Source organism: Monodon monoceros, unplaced genomic scaffold, assembly GCF_005190385.1.
Source record: "Monodon monoceros isolate NGI ecotype Baffin Bay Population unplaced genomic scaffold, NGI_Narwhal_1 Super_Scaffold_21, whole genome shotgun sequence".
NCBI lineage: Eukaryota > Metazoa > Chordata > Mammalia > Artiodactyla > Monodontidae > Monodon > Monodon monoceros.
The window spans coordinates 70,378,156-70,395,333 of record NW_021703778.1 but is presented as its reverse complement, the minus strand read 5'-3'; the positions used below and the strand labels follow the sequence as shown (position 1 = coordinate 70,395,333).

General features: G+C 36.5%; 1 protein-coding gene across 5 annotated transcripts in view; it reads right to left on the bottom strand.

Moving 5' to 3' along the window:
• The window catches only part of MAP2K5 (mitogen-activated protein kinase kinase 5), a 278,521-nt gene that overhangs the window by 111,901 nt on the left and 149,442 nt on the right, over positions 1 to 17,178 (bottom strand). For 4 of the 5 annotated variants that reach the window (XM_029238395.1, XM_029238397.1, XM_029238394.1 and 1 more), the window contains 2 exons: positions 2,126 to 2,199; positions 1,115 to 1,165 (listed from right to left, as the gene is read on the bottom strand). In XM_029238395.1, coding sequence (XP_029094228.1) covers positions 1,115 to 1,165; positions 2,126 to 2,199 — 125 coding nt within the window. The remainder of the gene's footprint in view (positions 1 to 1,114; positions 1,166 to 2,125; positions 2,200 to 17,178) is intronic. The other variant, XM_029238396.1, reaches the window with a different exon arrangement.

Below are 17,178 nucleotides of genomic sequence, written 5' to 3'. Positions count from 1 at the left end.
AGCACAGGGAGATCAGCTCAGTGCTTTGTGACCACCTAGAGGGGTGGGATAGGGAGGGTGGGAGGGAGATACAAGAGGGAGGGTATATGGGGATATATGTATACGTATAGCTGATTCACTTTGTTATACAGCAGGAACTAACACAACGATGTAAAGCAATTATACTCCAGTAAAGATGTTAAAAAAAAGGGGGTAGGGAGGACTGACTAAATTGAGATATTTAATAGCTATTGTAAAATATGTGTGCTATTTTCCTTGCAGTAAAAAAATAATAAATTTAATTTAATTTAAAAAATGTTAAGAAAATAAAAAGAAGCAGCCCGCGCACCGCAACGAAGAGTAGCCCCCACTTGGCGCAACTAGAGAAAGCCCGTGCACAGCAATGAAGGCCCAACACAGCCAAAAAAAAAAAAAAAAAAAAAAAAGCCATTTTATGGACACAAATAACTTCCCTTACTTAAAAGGAAGGAAAAAGAAACGGGTCAAAGCCAAGTCCACACTGGTATTTGAAACAGTTCTATGCTTCTACTTTTTATTCCTGGTAAATTTACTTCAGAGGGACCAAGTAAGTTGTCTTATAATAGGTATGAACCGAAGTAAACAGAATATAGATATACAAGTTCAACAGAGAATTGTCTGCTAAATCTTTACATTCAGAGGATCAGATCGTAAGTAATAATTTACAATCAGATCCATAAGTAATAATTTAATTTTTAATTAATAATTTAATTTTGAGCTGCTGTCAAAGCATGCTTATCCCTGGAAAAAAGAGTTGATCTTATTGACTGACATTCTGGTATACTTTAGGGTTAATTAAATAATCAATGAGGCAAAGTAGCCAATGTGCTATCAGATACAATTTTTCTATAGGATTATACTTCAAAATGATTTTATACTCAAACCAACCAGTTAAGTGAATAAAGTCAGAGAAGTTGGTAGCTCCTGTATAAACCCTAACATCTTTTAGGAAGATTTAAAAATCCAATCATGACTGGATTGACTTTGTAATTTATGATCTGTTAGGCTAAAGCTGTGGAATTAATTCAAGAATTATACATTACCAAGTACATAAAGATGTTGGTTTTAAATGTTATTTTTGCATAAGTTTACTTACCGCCATATAAGCATTTGTTCCAACATACGTCTTGGCTATAGAATTCACCAGCTATGAGACAAAACAGTCTCTCAGAACAATATAAAGATAATGTGGAAATAAAATGGGCAATTATTCCTCATTTAACTTACAATCATCATTTCTATAAATCAACTAAAAATTATATAAAAAGGAAATTTATCTACAAAGGCATTAAAAATGATTACATCTCTTTTCTTTTGAATGTGATTTCCAACTTAAACAAGCATAGAATTACAGTTTATAGCAGATAACCTTAAATAATTCACTTAAGCAGGATGCTTATCGCTTTAGTACCCCAAACCCGCCTGATTGTACAAAGTCAATTTGAAGTAGAATTTGAACACACTCATTTTTTAGTCAGATGGTCAAGATGTGAATGAAGCCTCACGCATTACTAGAATGAAACGAACACTAAATACGCTGGAGGGATAACAGACTTTGACAACTCATAATACAATGATGACCTTCGCTTTGGTCTTCGTGTTTGGCTGGGAGTAAAGGTGGCTGCAATTCAAATCAACATCACAGCACGCTCATGGGTCACTATCACCAGGGTTCTCAGGGGAGGCCCAAAATGGAAATTAATTAAAATTTGTGCTGCACATTGTAATGGCCCTCCACCATTGTTGCTCCCAATATTAATTTTTATTGTGGGCCAGTTGGGCTCCCCAGGCACAGCTCCCACTCTGCCCTCCCTTTTGTCTGGCCAAAACGCTTTCATATCAAAGCTGCATATCAATGAAGTTTGCTATTCGTAAGTAGTAATTACAATATCAGCAGTTTTTACTGTCATTAAACAATGAACAATCATATTCTGATGAAGGAAACTCGCTCAGAGATTAAAAATGAATAACACAATCCCAGCCAACGAGAAGATGCAGACTTCTGTTTGTCTGGCAGCTAGGTGATTTTTCAATCCAGAGAGTAGAATGAAAATAGAAAGTGGATGTTACAGAGAAGAAAGCAGATCGGCAGGAAAATGAGACCTACCTGAGTGCTAACTCCAAAATCACACAGCTTGACTTGTCCTCTTGTGTTTACTAGCATATTAGAGGGCTTCACATCTAAAAAGGGACCAGAAAAATCCATGTCACTAATTCCATATCTATAGTGCTTGTTCTAAAAAAAGCACACATGCACACCATACCATATTGCAGAATTGACATCATCTGTTCAACCTAGAATTCTAACCACAAATTTAACGCAAAGCATTTTACCTGGAGGCAAAATTTAAGGTCCTAACTCCCTCACTTCCAACCATTTCTGGTTTCTATAGAAGCAAGGGTTTATTTACTTCATGTGAAAGTCAAATAAAATCTTGGCTTCCAACAACAGTAAATACACCCAATATCCTACTCCAGCTTTCAGGAAAAGTAGCTAAGAAAATGTAACCTTCCTGCAAAGAATTTGTACAGAAAGGCTTAGTTCTGCTCTCAAAGTGAAACTGCTCCTCCCACCTAAGGAGCAGTAAGGCCAAAGGGAAGCCAGCAAGGAAAAAAATCATTCATATGTTTGCTGGTAACAGGTGATATCTGGTTGAAACAACGAGAACATGAATGCAGTTCTGCTATTTCCTGGTTTTACGTGCTACTTCAGATAATCCTCAGAAACTGATCTAAAAGATGTGTAAATGTGTGTGCATGCGTGCACCTATGAGTCTTTGTTTCATTTATCCTTCTCTTCCCTTACATCATTTCGACTGTTGTTAGAGTTAACAAAAGAACTGGCACAGCTTTTGCCAAGGCAGTCCGCTAAATAATGACACAAAGCGTTTCTGTGAAGCATTGTCAGTGACAACAATGGGCCTTTTCAGGAATTCAAGGAGCCCACAAAAACCATCCAAGCAGGATAAGAGCACACCACTTTTGATGGTACAGAAGAGCATCTGCTTCAATGCTTCATCTTCAGTGGCGAAAGTGGTCAAGAACAGACAACTTGTTATATTTAATACAGCATATAACCTTAATTACCCCAAAACTAAAGACTCATAATTTTTATGTAACATCTAAAAAACATCTGTGAGTTAATCTCACTCCGTCCCTCCACCCTGCAAAAAGTATCTTACCAAAAGTAGGTACTTAACTCAAACTTCACGTTCAAACTCAGTAACCAACGATTATTGAACCCTACCTACCATATGACAGGCAACATGACAGGCATTTTCTCATACATGTGCTCATTTGGTGTTGCCTGACGGACACTAGAATGTAAACTCCACGAAGGCAGGGACTTTGTCTCTTTTATTGACTACTATATTCCAGTCCCTGAAGAGTGCCAGGCATACAGTATATGCTTAGTGAGTATTTGTTAATAGATGAGAATAAGTTAATGGAAACCACGAACACACAGTATTATTTTGTTGATGACACTGTTGTGATCAGGGGTTAGCTGTAGACCACGTCTCTGTAGCATGCCCTTTCAGGTAAGACACACTATATACTTCCTTTAGGGGGGCTTTCTCTTTGAATACAGGTCAGTATGCCCAGGCTGGTGTAAGCCTTTTCAACCAACTGGTCTCTCTGCCTCCAGTTTTCCCCAATTTCAATATAAACCTTATACCACCATCATATTAAATATACTTTCACTCTATCACTTCTCTCCTTGAGGAGGAAGTAAAATATTCCCTGACCTCCCCCGCCAACCCCAGTGTGAACTTCTTAAGAATAGGGTTGTGCTTTCAAATATGCCTCAATAGTTTGCACAAAAAATATACATCATAGACAGCCACAGTAGACACTCAATAAATGTGTGCCGAACTGACAGAAATGTTAGGCTCTACAAAGCCTGGTCTTATTTTCCAAACCTAATTCTCATTATAAGCCCTCAACTCTGAATATTTTTCTTTTGGACAATCTTCTCTTTTATATACTGATACCCTTAAACCATTCTTAAGCCATACATCAGATGGAGATAGATAAAGAACAAATATTCTGAGCTCCTGGAAGGAGCTACATGGAAATCACAAGGTATGGTAAAAAGAACAAATTCTTAGCTTTAATCAGACACATATTTGACTTAAGTGGATCAACAGAGAAAGAATAAAACAACAAAATTTCTAGATTATATTCTAAAAGGCAAGGTGTAAATAAGAACTTTATGGCATTTTCAGCTCCCCAACATCTTTTTTTACTTACATGTAATCCTACTGCATGACTTTGCACATTCACCTTTCAGCCTAGCTTTCAGGAATACTTTGTGTGTGAAAGCAGTAGACACACAGCCATCCTCAAAACAACCTTTGTATTCTGACTAGACTGTTTTAGTCATTGTCTCAAAATAAACAAATCCAAAACACCCCATTACTAAGCCTTTGTTCATGCTGTGTCCCTGACCCCAAACCACCTGGGTTTAAAAACCCTTCCTTGATATTTTTTGACTGAATCCTGCTCATCCTTCAACTCAAGTACCCCATCTCCCTGTTGCCATACCTACTCAGGCCATCAAAATCGCTGCTTCCTTTGAACTGCTAAAGCATTTACTGTCTGTACCATTTGGAACTGAGCATGTGACATTTTTTTACTAGTAATTACCACATTTACTGTTACAGGTATCACCAAGTAATAAGTTCACAGGGTAGGAATATGCCTTATACATTTTTGTATGTATCCTGTTGGAGCGTATTATCTTTGCTCACTGGTAGATGGCTTTCTAAACAATATACTAAATTTGCTAATATAAGTGTTCCAAACCCAGCAACATCATTTGAACATAAAAGACCCCTTTAAACAAAATCAATGGATTCAGGCTAGAAGACAGAAGACTTGGATTTTAGTCTTTTGGGCCCTGCCACAAATTTGGCATATGACTTTGGACTAGGCATGTAACATTTTAGTTTTCACCTCTGTAGGGAGATAATAAAAGTTACTGTATCAATCTTTAAAAATTGTGGGGATTAGATGAGATAATGAATGTAAAATAGCTTTTAAACTGTCAAACACTCTATAAATATATTATTATTATCCATTGGCAATCAACCAAGCAATGTAAAGTGTTATATTTTGTTATGTTCAGAAAATAATTTCTGTGCTACTGCAATAAATTTAGGCTGTATTTGGGTAAAATACTAGTTAAAAGAAAATAATTTCAAAAGTCCAGTAAGTAGAATGATAAAACCAATTCAATGTTTATGAGGGGGCATATTTGCCAGACTGTATGTACTCATTCACCGACAAGCCCACTGAGCTGGTCTCCCTATTTTTACACTTGCTCTACTAGAGTCTGTCTTGAACACAGCAGCTAAAGTGCCCTCTTTAAAACCTAAATCAAACCATTGTCATTTCTCTGCCTAAAACCTCCAAGGGCCTCCCAACTCAATGCAAAATGCAGCCCTCATGAAGGTTTCTAAGGCCTTCTCTGAACTGCCCCCCTACTACCTCTGTACTCTTATCCTTCCTACTCCTCTCCCTGCCCACTCTGTTTCATCTCACTGGCCTTCTTGCCAGGCATGCTCCCTGCTTTGTGGTTCCATATAACTGGAATACTCTGCACCCATATATACATGCATGGCCTGCTCCTTTACTTGTTTTTAGGTTTCTGCTCAAATGTTACCCGTTTAAGAGAAGCCTACCTCAACCACCCACTATGAACAGCAATATCTTCCCACCTCCAATATTCCCTTTCCCTCTTCCCTGTTTCAGTGCTCCTTGTAACACTTGGCACCATTGACACCCTATATTTGTACATGTATACATGTCCCTCTCAGTCCTCCCGTTTCAAAGGAAAGCTCCATGAATGCAGAGATGTGATCTGTTGTGTTCACTCCTATATCTAGAATAGTGCCTGGTATGGACTAGAAATGATATCTGTTGAACAAATGTTGGTGAATGAATATTTCCACTAAATAGATGGGCAAACGTGCACCTGGAGAAGCATGAATTTGGCCTGAGAAGGAGCTCCATCTTTTCCCACTCAATGGCATATACTTCAGAATAAATACATTTCACTATTAATGAATACATTTGTGAATGATATTTTTCATTCTGAGAGGATCTATGGGCATTCAAAAATACTCACTCAACAAACATTCACTGATGCCTTAGCATGTGCCAGATAAGATAGTAGGTCTGTGGAGAGAAGCATGAGTAAGACCCACCTCTGCCCTTCAGGAGAGTGTAGACCAAGGAACTGCTGGTATATATTTTGACCAAAAATAGTGCACATGAGATTTCAGGATAATAACATTGCTTATGTACAATCTAAATGGGATTTGCTTCCTACAATAAAAACAATGAGAGTTATATAACTAAATAGCTCCCAAGCCTGGCTGTGCATTTAAAAACAAAAACCTTTTTTTGGTTTTACCTCAGATCTGCTGATTCAGAAACCAATCTAAAACAGTCAGGTCTTCAGGTCAGCACTTAGAAAAGACCAACATAATGGGCTGTTTTTCCCTCTGATTAAACTGCTGGCAAGTTCAGAATATCTGAAGAGAAATTTCATCTATTGTTTAACTTTACTTTTTAAAATCAATTTTATTCATTTAAAAAATCAATTTTATTGCAGTCATTTTGAATATATAGTTTAGTGACTTTGACATATACATCCATATACCCACACCACAATCAAGATATGAAACATTTATATCACCCCAAAAGGTTCCCTGTGCCCCTTTACAGTCAACTCCACCCTGACCTCTGGCAACTACTGATTGGTTTCTGTTATTTTTAGATGATTTTTGCCTTTTCTACATACATCATAAACCCCGCAGTATGTTGTTATAATTTTTGCTTTAAAAAGTCTGATGATTAGTTTGGATGGTACCTCTCTGTCACTAATATTTAAAATGGATATTTTGCAGACAGTACGCAGCTGGGTCTTTTTTCCGACCAGTTTTGACAATTTGTGCTCTTCACTGCAGTATTTAGACCATTCACATTTAACGTAATTAGTGATATGGCTGAGTTGAACTCTACCATCCTACTATTTGTCCCACCTCTTCTTAGTTCCTTTCTTCTTTCATTGCCTTCTTTTGGACTAGATGGGCTCTTTTTAGCATTCCATTGATCTCTACTATTGACTTCTAAGCCAGAAGTTGGCAAACTTTTTCTGTAAAGGACCAAACTTTTTCTGTGAAGGACCAAAGTAGTTACAACAAAAACCAAAACGTGGTTTTTGTTGTAACTACTCAATTTTGCCACTGTACTGCTGAAGCAATCACAGGCAATGTGGAAATAAATGGCATGGCTGTGTTCCAACAATCTTTGTTTACCAAAACAGGTAATGAGCCAAATTTGACCTGTGGGCTAAAATTTGCCAACCCATTTGAAGGTTTTTTGTTTTTGCTTTTAATGGCTGTTCTAGGATTTACAATACGTTTCTTTAATGTTTCATTGTCTACTTTCAAATAATATTAGGGTATTTAATTTATAATGTAAGAATCTCAGAACAGTATGCTTCCATTTTCTTCCCTCCCATCCTCTGTGCTACTGTTATACATCTTTCCTCTACATATGTTATAATTGCCACAATATGGTGTCTTTATTTTTGCTTTAAATAATCATTAAAAAATTTTTTTAAATATATTTTATTGAAGTATAGTTGATTTACACTGTTAATTTCTGCTGTATGGCAAAATGATTCAGTTATACATACATATATATATATATATATATATATATATATACACATTCTTTTTCATATTCTTTTCCATTATGGTTTATCACAGGATATTGAATATAGTTCCCTGTGCTACACAGTAGGACCTTGTTGTTTATCCATTCTATATATAATAGTTGACATCTGCTAATCCCAAACTCCCAATCCCTCCCTCCTCCTTGGAAACCACAAGTCTGTTGGTGAGGGTCAGTTCTTGATTTCCACACATTTCTGTCATTCCTGACTCCTGGACATATGCTGGCCTGAGAGCTACAGTGCTCAGAAGGGTATGTGACATCCTTGGGACCCCAGGACGCAATGAAGGACCCTGAGCCCCTTATGAGAGGTAGCATGGCAAGTCTGATGCCAATGTCAGCACTACATGCCCACAAACCTGTCAACTCAAGCACTTCCCGGGGAATGTGGGGTTGGGAGCAATGGCTTTGGAGCTAGAGCAAGTGTGTCAGCTGTTGTAGTGAGTGAGTCAGTATATGAATGAGGTTTAGATCAGTGCTCAGTGAGTGAAAAAAATTTAAAAGGTCTTTTATATATCTACATGTATACACTATTCCTGCTGCTATTTATTCCTTTGTGTAGATCTAACAATCTATCTGGTATCATTTTCCTTCCGTCTAAACAACTTCCCTAACACTTTTTACAATGCTGGTCTATTGGCAATAAATTCTCCCTGCTTTGTTTGCCTTAAAAAGTCTTTATTTAGCTGTTATTTTGGAAAAATATATTTACTGGACCTAGAATTCTGGATTTAAAGGTTTTTTGTTTTTCTCAACATTTTAACAATGTCTTCCCGTTATCTTCTGGTTTGCGTAGCTTCTGACAAGAAGTCTGCTGTCATTCTTATTTTTGTTCCTCTCTATTTAATGTATTATGTTTATTCTGAATATTTTAAAGATTTAAAAAATCACTGGCTTTACATTTTTAATTTTGATGTACTTTGGTATGGTTTTGTGTATATCATGGTTACAGTTTGTTAGGCCTCCTAGATCTCTGGGTTTATGGGTTTCATCAAATTTGGAAAGTTTGGGAGCACTATTTCTTCAAATTACTTTTTGTTCCCTTTTCTTTCTCCTTTCCTTCTGAGACTCGAGTTACATATATATCCTAGACTTCCTGATACTGTCTCAAATGTCACTGAGGCTGTGCTCATCTTTTTAGTCTTTTTTTTTTTACAGTAATTTTAGATAATTTCTATATCTCTAACATCAAGATCACAAATCATTTCTTCTGTGGTGTCAAATCTACTGTTAATTCCATCAAGTGAAATTTTTACTTCAGATATTTTATTTTTCATATCTAGAAGTTCGACTTGGTTCTTTTTTCTGTCTTCTATCTCTCTGCTCGTCATGCTCATGTTTCCCATTAAATCCTTGAGTATATTTATCATAACTGTTCTAAAGTCCTTGTCTGCCAATGGGAGAGTCCCATTTCTATTGACTGATTGTTCTCCTGCTAATGGTCTTTCATCCATTATCGGAAGAAAAAAATTGTTTTCACATACTGATGTTTATTTAGATGCCATGTATTCTGAATCTTATATTGCTGAGCGAATTTGCTGTAATCCTTTAAAGAGTGCTAAACTTGATACTGGCAGGTAGTTAACTTACTTGAAGATAGATCATTTTGAGGCTTATTTTGGAACGTTTATTTATGGAAAGCCAGAGCAATCCCTACTCTAGGGCTAGTTTAGCCCCTCTATTAAAACATGACCCTTCTAAAGTCTCTCCTGAATGCTCCAATGTATCCAAAAAGGTCTCTCTACTCTGGCTGGTTAGAATTTTTAAAATTCCCAACCTTGTGTAAGCTTTGGGAATTGTTTAGCTTACAGATCCCCAGAAATTTTCATTCCCAAACTAGCTTTGTAAGATTTCACCCTACAAAAGCAGAGGTTGATATTCGGCCAAAAATTCAAGGAGAGTCTCACACAAGTTCTTGAGCTCTTTCTTTTTGCACAGTTCCTGCATCTCTAGCACTCTGCTCTGTAAATTTTAGCCATTTTAAAGCCTTCTTGACAGCCAAACTCTGTCTCTTCAGCTCAGTAAGATCTTTGGGCTCTGACTGGTTCCCCTTCCTTATGTTGCAGTCTGGAAATTGTCTCCAGGCTTAAAACTTGGGTGATCATAGGGCTCCCCTCATCTGTTTCCCTTCTCTTCAGGATCACAGTCCTGCACTGCTTGTTATCTAATACCTGAAAACAGATGTTTCATAAATTTTTTCTAGCTTCCTAGTTGTTTTTGGTGGAGGTTCCACAGCAGCATTTCCTTCCTGGGTAGAAGTGGAACTATCCCTTTATTTTAAAATTCTTGTTTTTTTGTCCTTTGTTCACTGTTTACACCTCATATTGTAAGCTGCCTCAAATCCTTTTTTGAAATAAATAGGATATAATAATTAAGACTTTATTTAGTTAAACTAAATCTGAACTCATGTGACAGAATTTGAAGCAGATGGAATCCTTTTAAATGTTGGAATGAGGATAGTTCCTCTGACTTAAGTATCACTTTATTGGAATAAAATACTCCACCTTATATCTGAGTTATCAACAATCCTATTATACAGCCACCGAACTTATCACTTCCATGTTTTCATTTAAAACATGGAAATTCTATAATTCTCAAGAACAGCTCCAGGAATACTAAAATGATTTTTGTTGCTTTTTTTTTTTTTTTTTTGGTTTGTTTTCAACTTCATTCCAAGCCAGAAACAAGAGAACAGATTAGGCAAGAAAGATTACTTTTAAGGAGACTTATATCTATGCTTATTTTAATGCAATCTCAAGTTACGGAAAACAAACAGCAACTGAGAGCATACAGCTTTTCATTCAGCTCACTTAAAAACATCATAGCCATTCTTCTGTAAGCGAAGCACAGAAAAGATGAGTCATTAAAGTGACTGATTATAAATGGCAATCATCAGGGCAGATGTAAGTCATTTTGGTTTAATCAGGCCATTAATTATTACGGTTTATCAATTAGTTTTATTGAAGGCAAGGGGGCTTAAACGAATAGTAGGGCATTGATTTTAACTGAGACATTTTCTAAAAGAAAATACAAATGAGGTGTGTAGAATCTGAAATTACATACAAGTCCTTTTCATACCAGTAAAAAGAAATAAGCTTCATCTAATGTAAACCATAAGCCTTCAGTGAAAAACCAAATTAACACTAATCCCTTTGCATTATACATAAAATAACATGTTTTAGTGTTCCCTAATTTGAGGTTTGCTTTGTCCTGGCCAAGAGGTCAGTATCATGTTGGAGAAAATGAAATGAAGGTGCAATGTAAAGTGACCCATTTTTAATATTAGGTATTTCCTATCCTCTTTCATTAAAAAAAAAATTTAGTCATTTTATACAGATAGGATTTTATAGGAGTCAGTATAGATTCCCGTTGGCCACATCCTCTCAGAAAAAGCAGAGGTGACACGGAAAGTGCATGTGTATGCACACACGGGTGCATATCTGTGAAAGAGACAGTGTATGTGTGAGTGTATGATATATAAGATTAAGGGTGATATGTGATCTTCCTACACTGACAAAAGCTGTCACGAAAATCAAATGAGACTGTGTGCTTAGCACTGCCTGTCAAAGAGACACTGCTCAATGAATTGTTGAATAAATAAAATAAACGGGAGAAAAATTTCCTAAACTTGATTACACTATATATACTGGAAGCTATGCTTTGTAGAATCAGTAATGACAATGACGCTTACCTTAGAGAGTCAGGATGTGAATTATTTAATATATTAGACCAGACCCAAATTTCATTATATGAGCTCTACCTGAAGGCAGGCTTCTTCCACGAAGGCAAGTGCTGTTCACTGAAGAGTTAACAATTATCCAATCACATGTATCTCCTGTCACAGTATTTTCCCACTCCTCCAGTGAGATTTCACATTAAGGTGCACTTTTTAATGATATGTAATGAATATTTGATATGTAGCAGTGACAGCCCATGTAGATAATAGGTAGTTATGATGCAGTTCTGTTTAATAATTTGAAGTGCTTAGAAGACTATTAGAAAAATATTAGGAAGTTGGAAAAAGGGAAGAACTTAGAAATGGGATTACAGTGTCATGCAGAAGATAATGATACGTGGTTTCTATAGGAGACTTAACTAAATAAAAATCAACCCCTAAGTGTCTTTAAAAATTAAACGTAAACTTACCATACAAACCTTGTGGTCACTTTCCTATTTCAACTTTAATAAAATATGAAATATCAGTTAATTACTGATACTAAACATATACTATGTATCAATGGTTAATGGCTATTTCTTCTCAAAACTGACGTGTACTAGATGACTTGATTCACTGTGATTACAAATATCTAAAGATACATACCAAACCCAGGTATCTACTCAAGAGAAATGAAAACACAGAACCAAATAAAGACTTGTGTATGAAAGTACCATTAATCTTTTTTTTTAACATTTTATTGGAATATAATTGCTTTACAAAGGTGTGTTAGTCTCTGCTTTATAACAAAGTGAATCAGTTATACATATACATATGTTCCCATATCTCTTCCCTCTTGCGTCTCCCTCCCTCCCACCCTCCCTATCCCACCCCTGTAAGTGCTCACAAACCACCTAGGTGATCTCCCTGTGCTATGCGGCTGCTTCCCACTAGCTATCTATTTTACGTTTGGTAGTGTATATATGCCCATGCCACTCTCTCACTTTGCCCCAGCTTACCCTTCGCCCTCCCCATAACCTCAAGTCCATGCTTTAGTAGGTCTGTATCTTTATTCCCGTCTTACCCCTAGGTTCTTCATGACCTTTTTTTTTTCTTAGATTCCATATATATGTGTTAGCATACGGTATTTGTTTTGCTTTTCTGACTTACTTCACTCTGTATGACAAACTCTAGGTCCATCCACCTCACTACAAATAACTCAATTTCATTTCTTTTGATGGCTAAGTAGTATTCCATTGTATATATATGCCACATCTTCTTTATACATTCATCTGTTGATGGACACTTAGGTTGCTTCCATGTCCTGGCTATTGTAAATACAGCTGCAATGAACATTTTTGTACATGACTCATTTTGAATTATGGTTTTCTCAGGGTATACACCCAGTATTGGGATGGCTGGGTCGTATGGTAGTTCTACTTGTAGTTAAGGAGCCTCCATACTGTTCTCCATAGTGGCTGTATCAATTTACATTCCCACCAACAGGGCAAGAGTGTTCCCTTTTCTACACACCCTCTCCAGCATTTATTGTTTCTAGATTTTTGGATGATGGCCAATCTGACCGGTGTGAGATGATATCTCATTGTAGTTTTGATTTGCATTTCTCTAATGATTATTTTGCATTTCTCTAATGTTGAGGATTCTTTCCTGTGTTTGTTGGCAAACTGTATATCTTCTTTGGAGAAATGTCTATTTCGATCTTCTGCCCATTTTTGGATTGGGTTGTTTGTTTTTTTGTTATTGAGCTGCATGAGTCGCTTGTAAATTTTGGTGATTAATCCTTTGTCAGTTGCTTCATTTGAAAATATTTTCTCCCACTCTGAGGGTTGTCTTTTAGTCTTCTTTATGGTTTCCTTTGCTGTGCAAAAGCTTTTAAGTTTCATTAGGTCCTATTTGTTTATTTTTGTTTTTATTTCCATTTCTCGAGGAGGTGGGTCAAAAAGGATCTTGCTGTGATTTATGTCATAAGTGTTCTGCCTATGTTTTCCTCTAACAGTTTGATAGTGTCTGGCCTTACATTTAGGTCTTTAATCCATTTTGAGTTTATTTTTGTGTATGATGTTAGGGAGTATTCTAATTTGATACTTTTACATGTACTTGTCCAGTTTTCTGAGCACCGCTTATTGAAGAGGCTGTCTTATCTCCACTGTATATTCTTGCCTCCTTTATAAAACATACGGTGACCATATGTGCATGGGTTTACCTCTGGGCTTTCTGTCCTGTTCCATTGATCTATATTTCTGTTTTTGTGCCAGTACCATACTGTCTTGATTACTGTAGCTTTGTAGTATAGTCTGAAGTCAGGGAGCCTGATTCCTCCAGCTCCATTATTTGTTCTCAAGATTTCTGTGGTTATTCGGGATCTTTTGTGTTTCCATACAAATTGTGAAATTTTTTGTTCTAGTTCTCTGAAAAATGACAGTGGTAGTTTGATAGGGATTGCACTGAATCTGTAGATGGCTTTGGGTAGTAGAGTCATTTTCACAATGTTGATTCTTCCAATCCAAGAACATGGTATATCTCTGCATCTGTTTGTATCATCTTTAATTTCTTTCATCAGTGTCTTATAATTTTCTGCACAAAGGACTTTTGTCTCCTTAGGTAGGTTTATTCCTAGATATTTTATTCTCTTTGTTGCAATGGTAAATGTGAGTGTTTTCTTAATTTCACTTTCAGATTTTTCATCATTAGTGTATAAGAATGCCAGAGATTTCTCTCCATTAATTTTGTATCCTGCTACTTGACCAAATTCATTGATTAGCTCTAGTAGTTTTCTGGTAGCATCTTTAGGATTCTCTGTGTATAGTATCATGTCATCTGCAAACAGTGACAGCTTTACTTCTTCTTTTCCAATTTGGATTCCTTTCATTTCTTCTTCTTCTCTGACTGCTGTGGCGAAAACCTCCAAAACTATGTTGAATAAGAGTGGTGAGAGTGGGCAACCTTGTCTTGCTCCTGATCTTAGTGGAAATGGTTTAAGTTTTTCACCATTGAGGAAATGTTGGCTGTGGGTTTGTCATATATGGCCTTTATTATGTTGAGGAAAGTTCCCTCTATGCCTACTTTCTGCAGGGTTTTTATCATAAATGGGTGTTGAATTTTGTCGAAAGCTTTCTCTGCATCTATTGAGATGATCACACGGTTTTTCTCCTTCAATTTGTTAATATGGTGTATCACGTTGATTGATTTGCGTGTATTGAAGAATCCTTGCATTCCTGGAATAAACCCCACTTGATCATGGTGTATGATCCTTTTAATGTGCTGCTGGAATCTGTTGGCTAGTATTTTGTTGAGGATTTTTGCATCTATGTTCATCAGTGATATTGGCCTGTAGTTTTCTTTTTTGGTGACATCTTTGTCTGGTTTTGGTGTCAGGGTGATGGTGGCCTCGAAGAATGAGTTTGGGAGTGTTCCTACCTCTGCTATATTTTGGAAGAGTTTGAGAAGGATAGGTGTTAGCTCTTCTCTACATGTTTGATAGAATTCGCCTGTGAAGCCATCTGGTCCTGGGCTTTTGTTTGTTGGAAGATTTCTAATCACAGTTTCAATTTCAGTGCTTGTGATTGGTCTGTTCATATTTTCTATTTCTTCCTGGTTCAGTATTGGCAGGTTGTGCATTTCTAAGAATTTGCCCATTTCTTCCAGGTTGTCCATTTTATTGGCATAGAGTTGCTTGTAGTAATCTCTCATGATCCTTTGTATTTCTAGTGTCAGTTTTTACCTCTCCTTTTTTTTTGTAATTCTATTGATTTGAGTCTTCTCCCTTTTTTTCTTGATGAGTCTGGCTAATGGTTTATCAATTTTGTTTATCTTCTCAAAGAACCAGCTTTTAGTTTTATTGATCTTTGCTATTCTTTCCTTCATTTCTTCTTCACTTATTTCTGATCTGATATTTATGATTTCTTTCCTTCTGCTAACTCTGGGTTTTTTTTTTCTTTTTTCTCTAATAGCTTTAGGTGCAAGGTTAGGTTGTTTATTCGAGATGTTTCCTGTTTCTTAAGGTAGGACTGTATTGCTATAAACATCCCTCTTAGAACTGCTTTTGCTGCATCTCATAGGTTTTGTGTTGTCGTGCCTCCATTGTCATTTGTTTCTAATATTTATTTTCTCTTTGATTTCTTCAGTGATCACTTCGTTATTAAGTAGTGTACTGTTTAGCCTCCATGTGTTTGTAATTTTTACAGATATTTTCCTGTAACTGATATCTAGTCTCACAGCGTTGTGGTCGTAAAAGATACTTGATACAATTTCAATTTTTTAAAATTTACCAAGCCTAAATTTGTGACCCAAGATATGTTCTATCCTGGAGAATATTCCATGAGCACTTGAGAAAAATGTGTATTCTGTTGTTTTTGGATGGAATGTCCTACAAATATCAATTAAGTCCATCTTGTTTAATGTATCATTTAAAGCTTGTGTTTCCTTATTTATTCTCATTTTGGATGACCTGTCCATTAGTAAAAGTGGGGTGTTAAAGTCCCCTGCTATGATTGTGTTACTATCGATTTCCCCTTTTATGGCTGTTAGTATTTGCCTTATGTATTGAGGTGTTCCTATGTTGGGTGCATAAATATTTACAATTGTTATATCTTCTTGGATCGATCCCTTGATCATTATGTAGTGTCCTTCTTTGTCTCTTGTAATAGTCTTTATTTTAAAGTCTATTTTGTCTGATATGAGAATTGCTACTCCAGCTTTCCTCTTATTTCCATTTGCATGGAATATCTTTTTCCATGCCCTCACTTTTAGTCTGTATGTGTCCCTAGGTCTGAAGAGGGTCTCTTTTAGACAGCATATATACGGGTCTTGTTTTTGTATCCATTCAGCCAGTCTGTGTCTTTTGGTGGGAGCATTTAAGCCATTTACATTTAAGGTAATTATCGATATGTATGTTCCTATTCCCATTTTCTTAATTCTATTGGGTTTGTTATTGTAGGTCTTTTCCTTCTCTTGTGTTTCTTGCCTAGGGAAGGGCCTTTAGCATTTGTTGTATAGCAGGTTTGGTGGTGCTGAACTCTCTCAGCTTTTGCTTGTCTGTAAAGGTTTTAATTTCTCCATCAAATCTGAATGACCTCCTTGCTGGGTAGAGTAATCTTGGTTGTCGGTTTTTTTCCTTCGTAACTTTAAACATGTCCTGCCACTCCCTTCTGGCTTGCAGTTTCTGCTGAAAGATCAGCTGTTAACCTTCTGGGGATTCCCTTGTGTGTTATTTACTGTTTTTCCCTTGCTGCTTTTAATATGTTTCCTTTGTATTTAATTTTAGATAACTTGATTAATATGTGTCTTGGCGTGTTTCTCCTTGGATTTATCCTGTATGGGACTCTCTGCTTCCTGGACTTGATTAACTATTTTCTTTCCCATATTCGGGAAGTTTTCAACTATAATCTCTTCAAATATTTGTCAGGCCCTTTCTTTTTCTCTTCTTCTTCTGGGACCCCTATAATTCGAATGTTGGTGCGTTTAATGTTGTCCCTGAGGTCTCTGAGACTGTCCTCAGTTCTTTTCATTCTTTTTCCTTCATTCTGCTCTGCGGTAGTTATTTCCACTATTTTATCTTCCAGGGCACTTATCCGTTCTTCTGCCTCAGTTATTCTGCTATTGATTCCTTCTAGAGTATTTTTAATTTCATTTATTGTGTTGTTCATCATTGCTTGTTCCCTCTTTAGTTCTTCTAGGTCCTTGTCAAATGTTTCTTGCATTTTCTCTATTCTATTTCCAAGATTTTGGATCATCTTTAC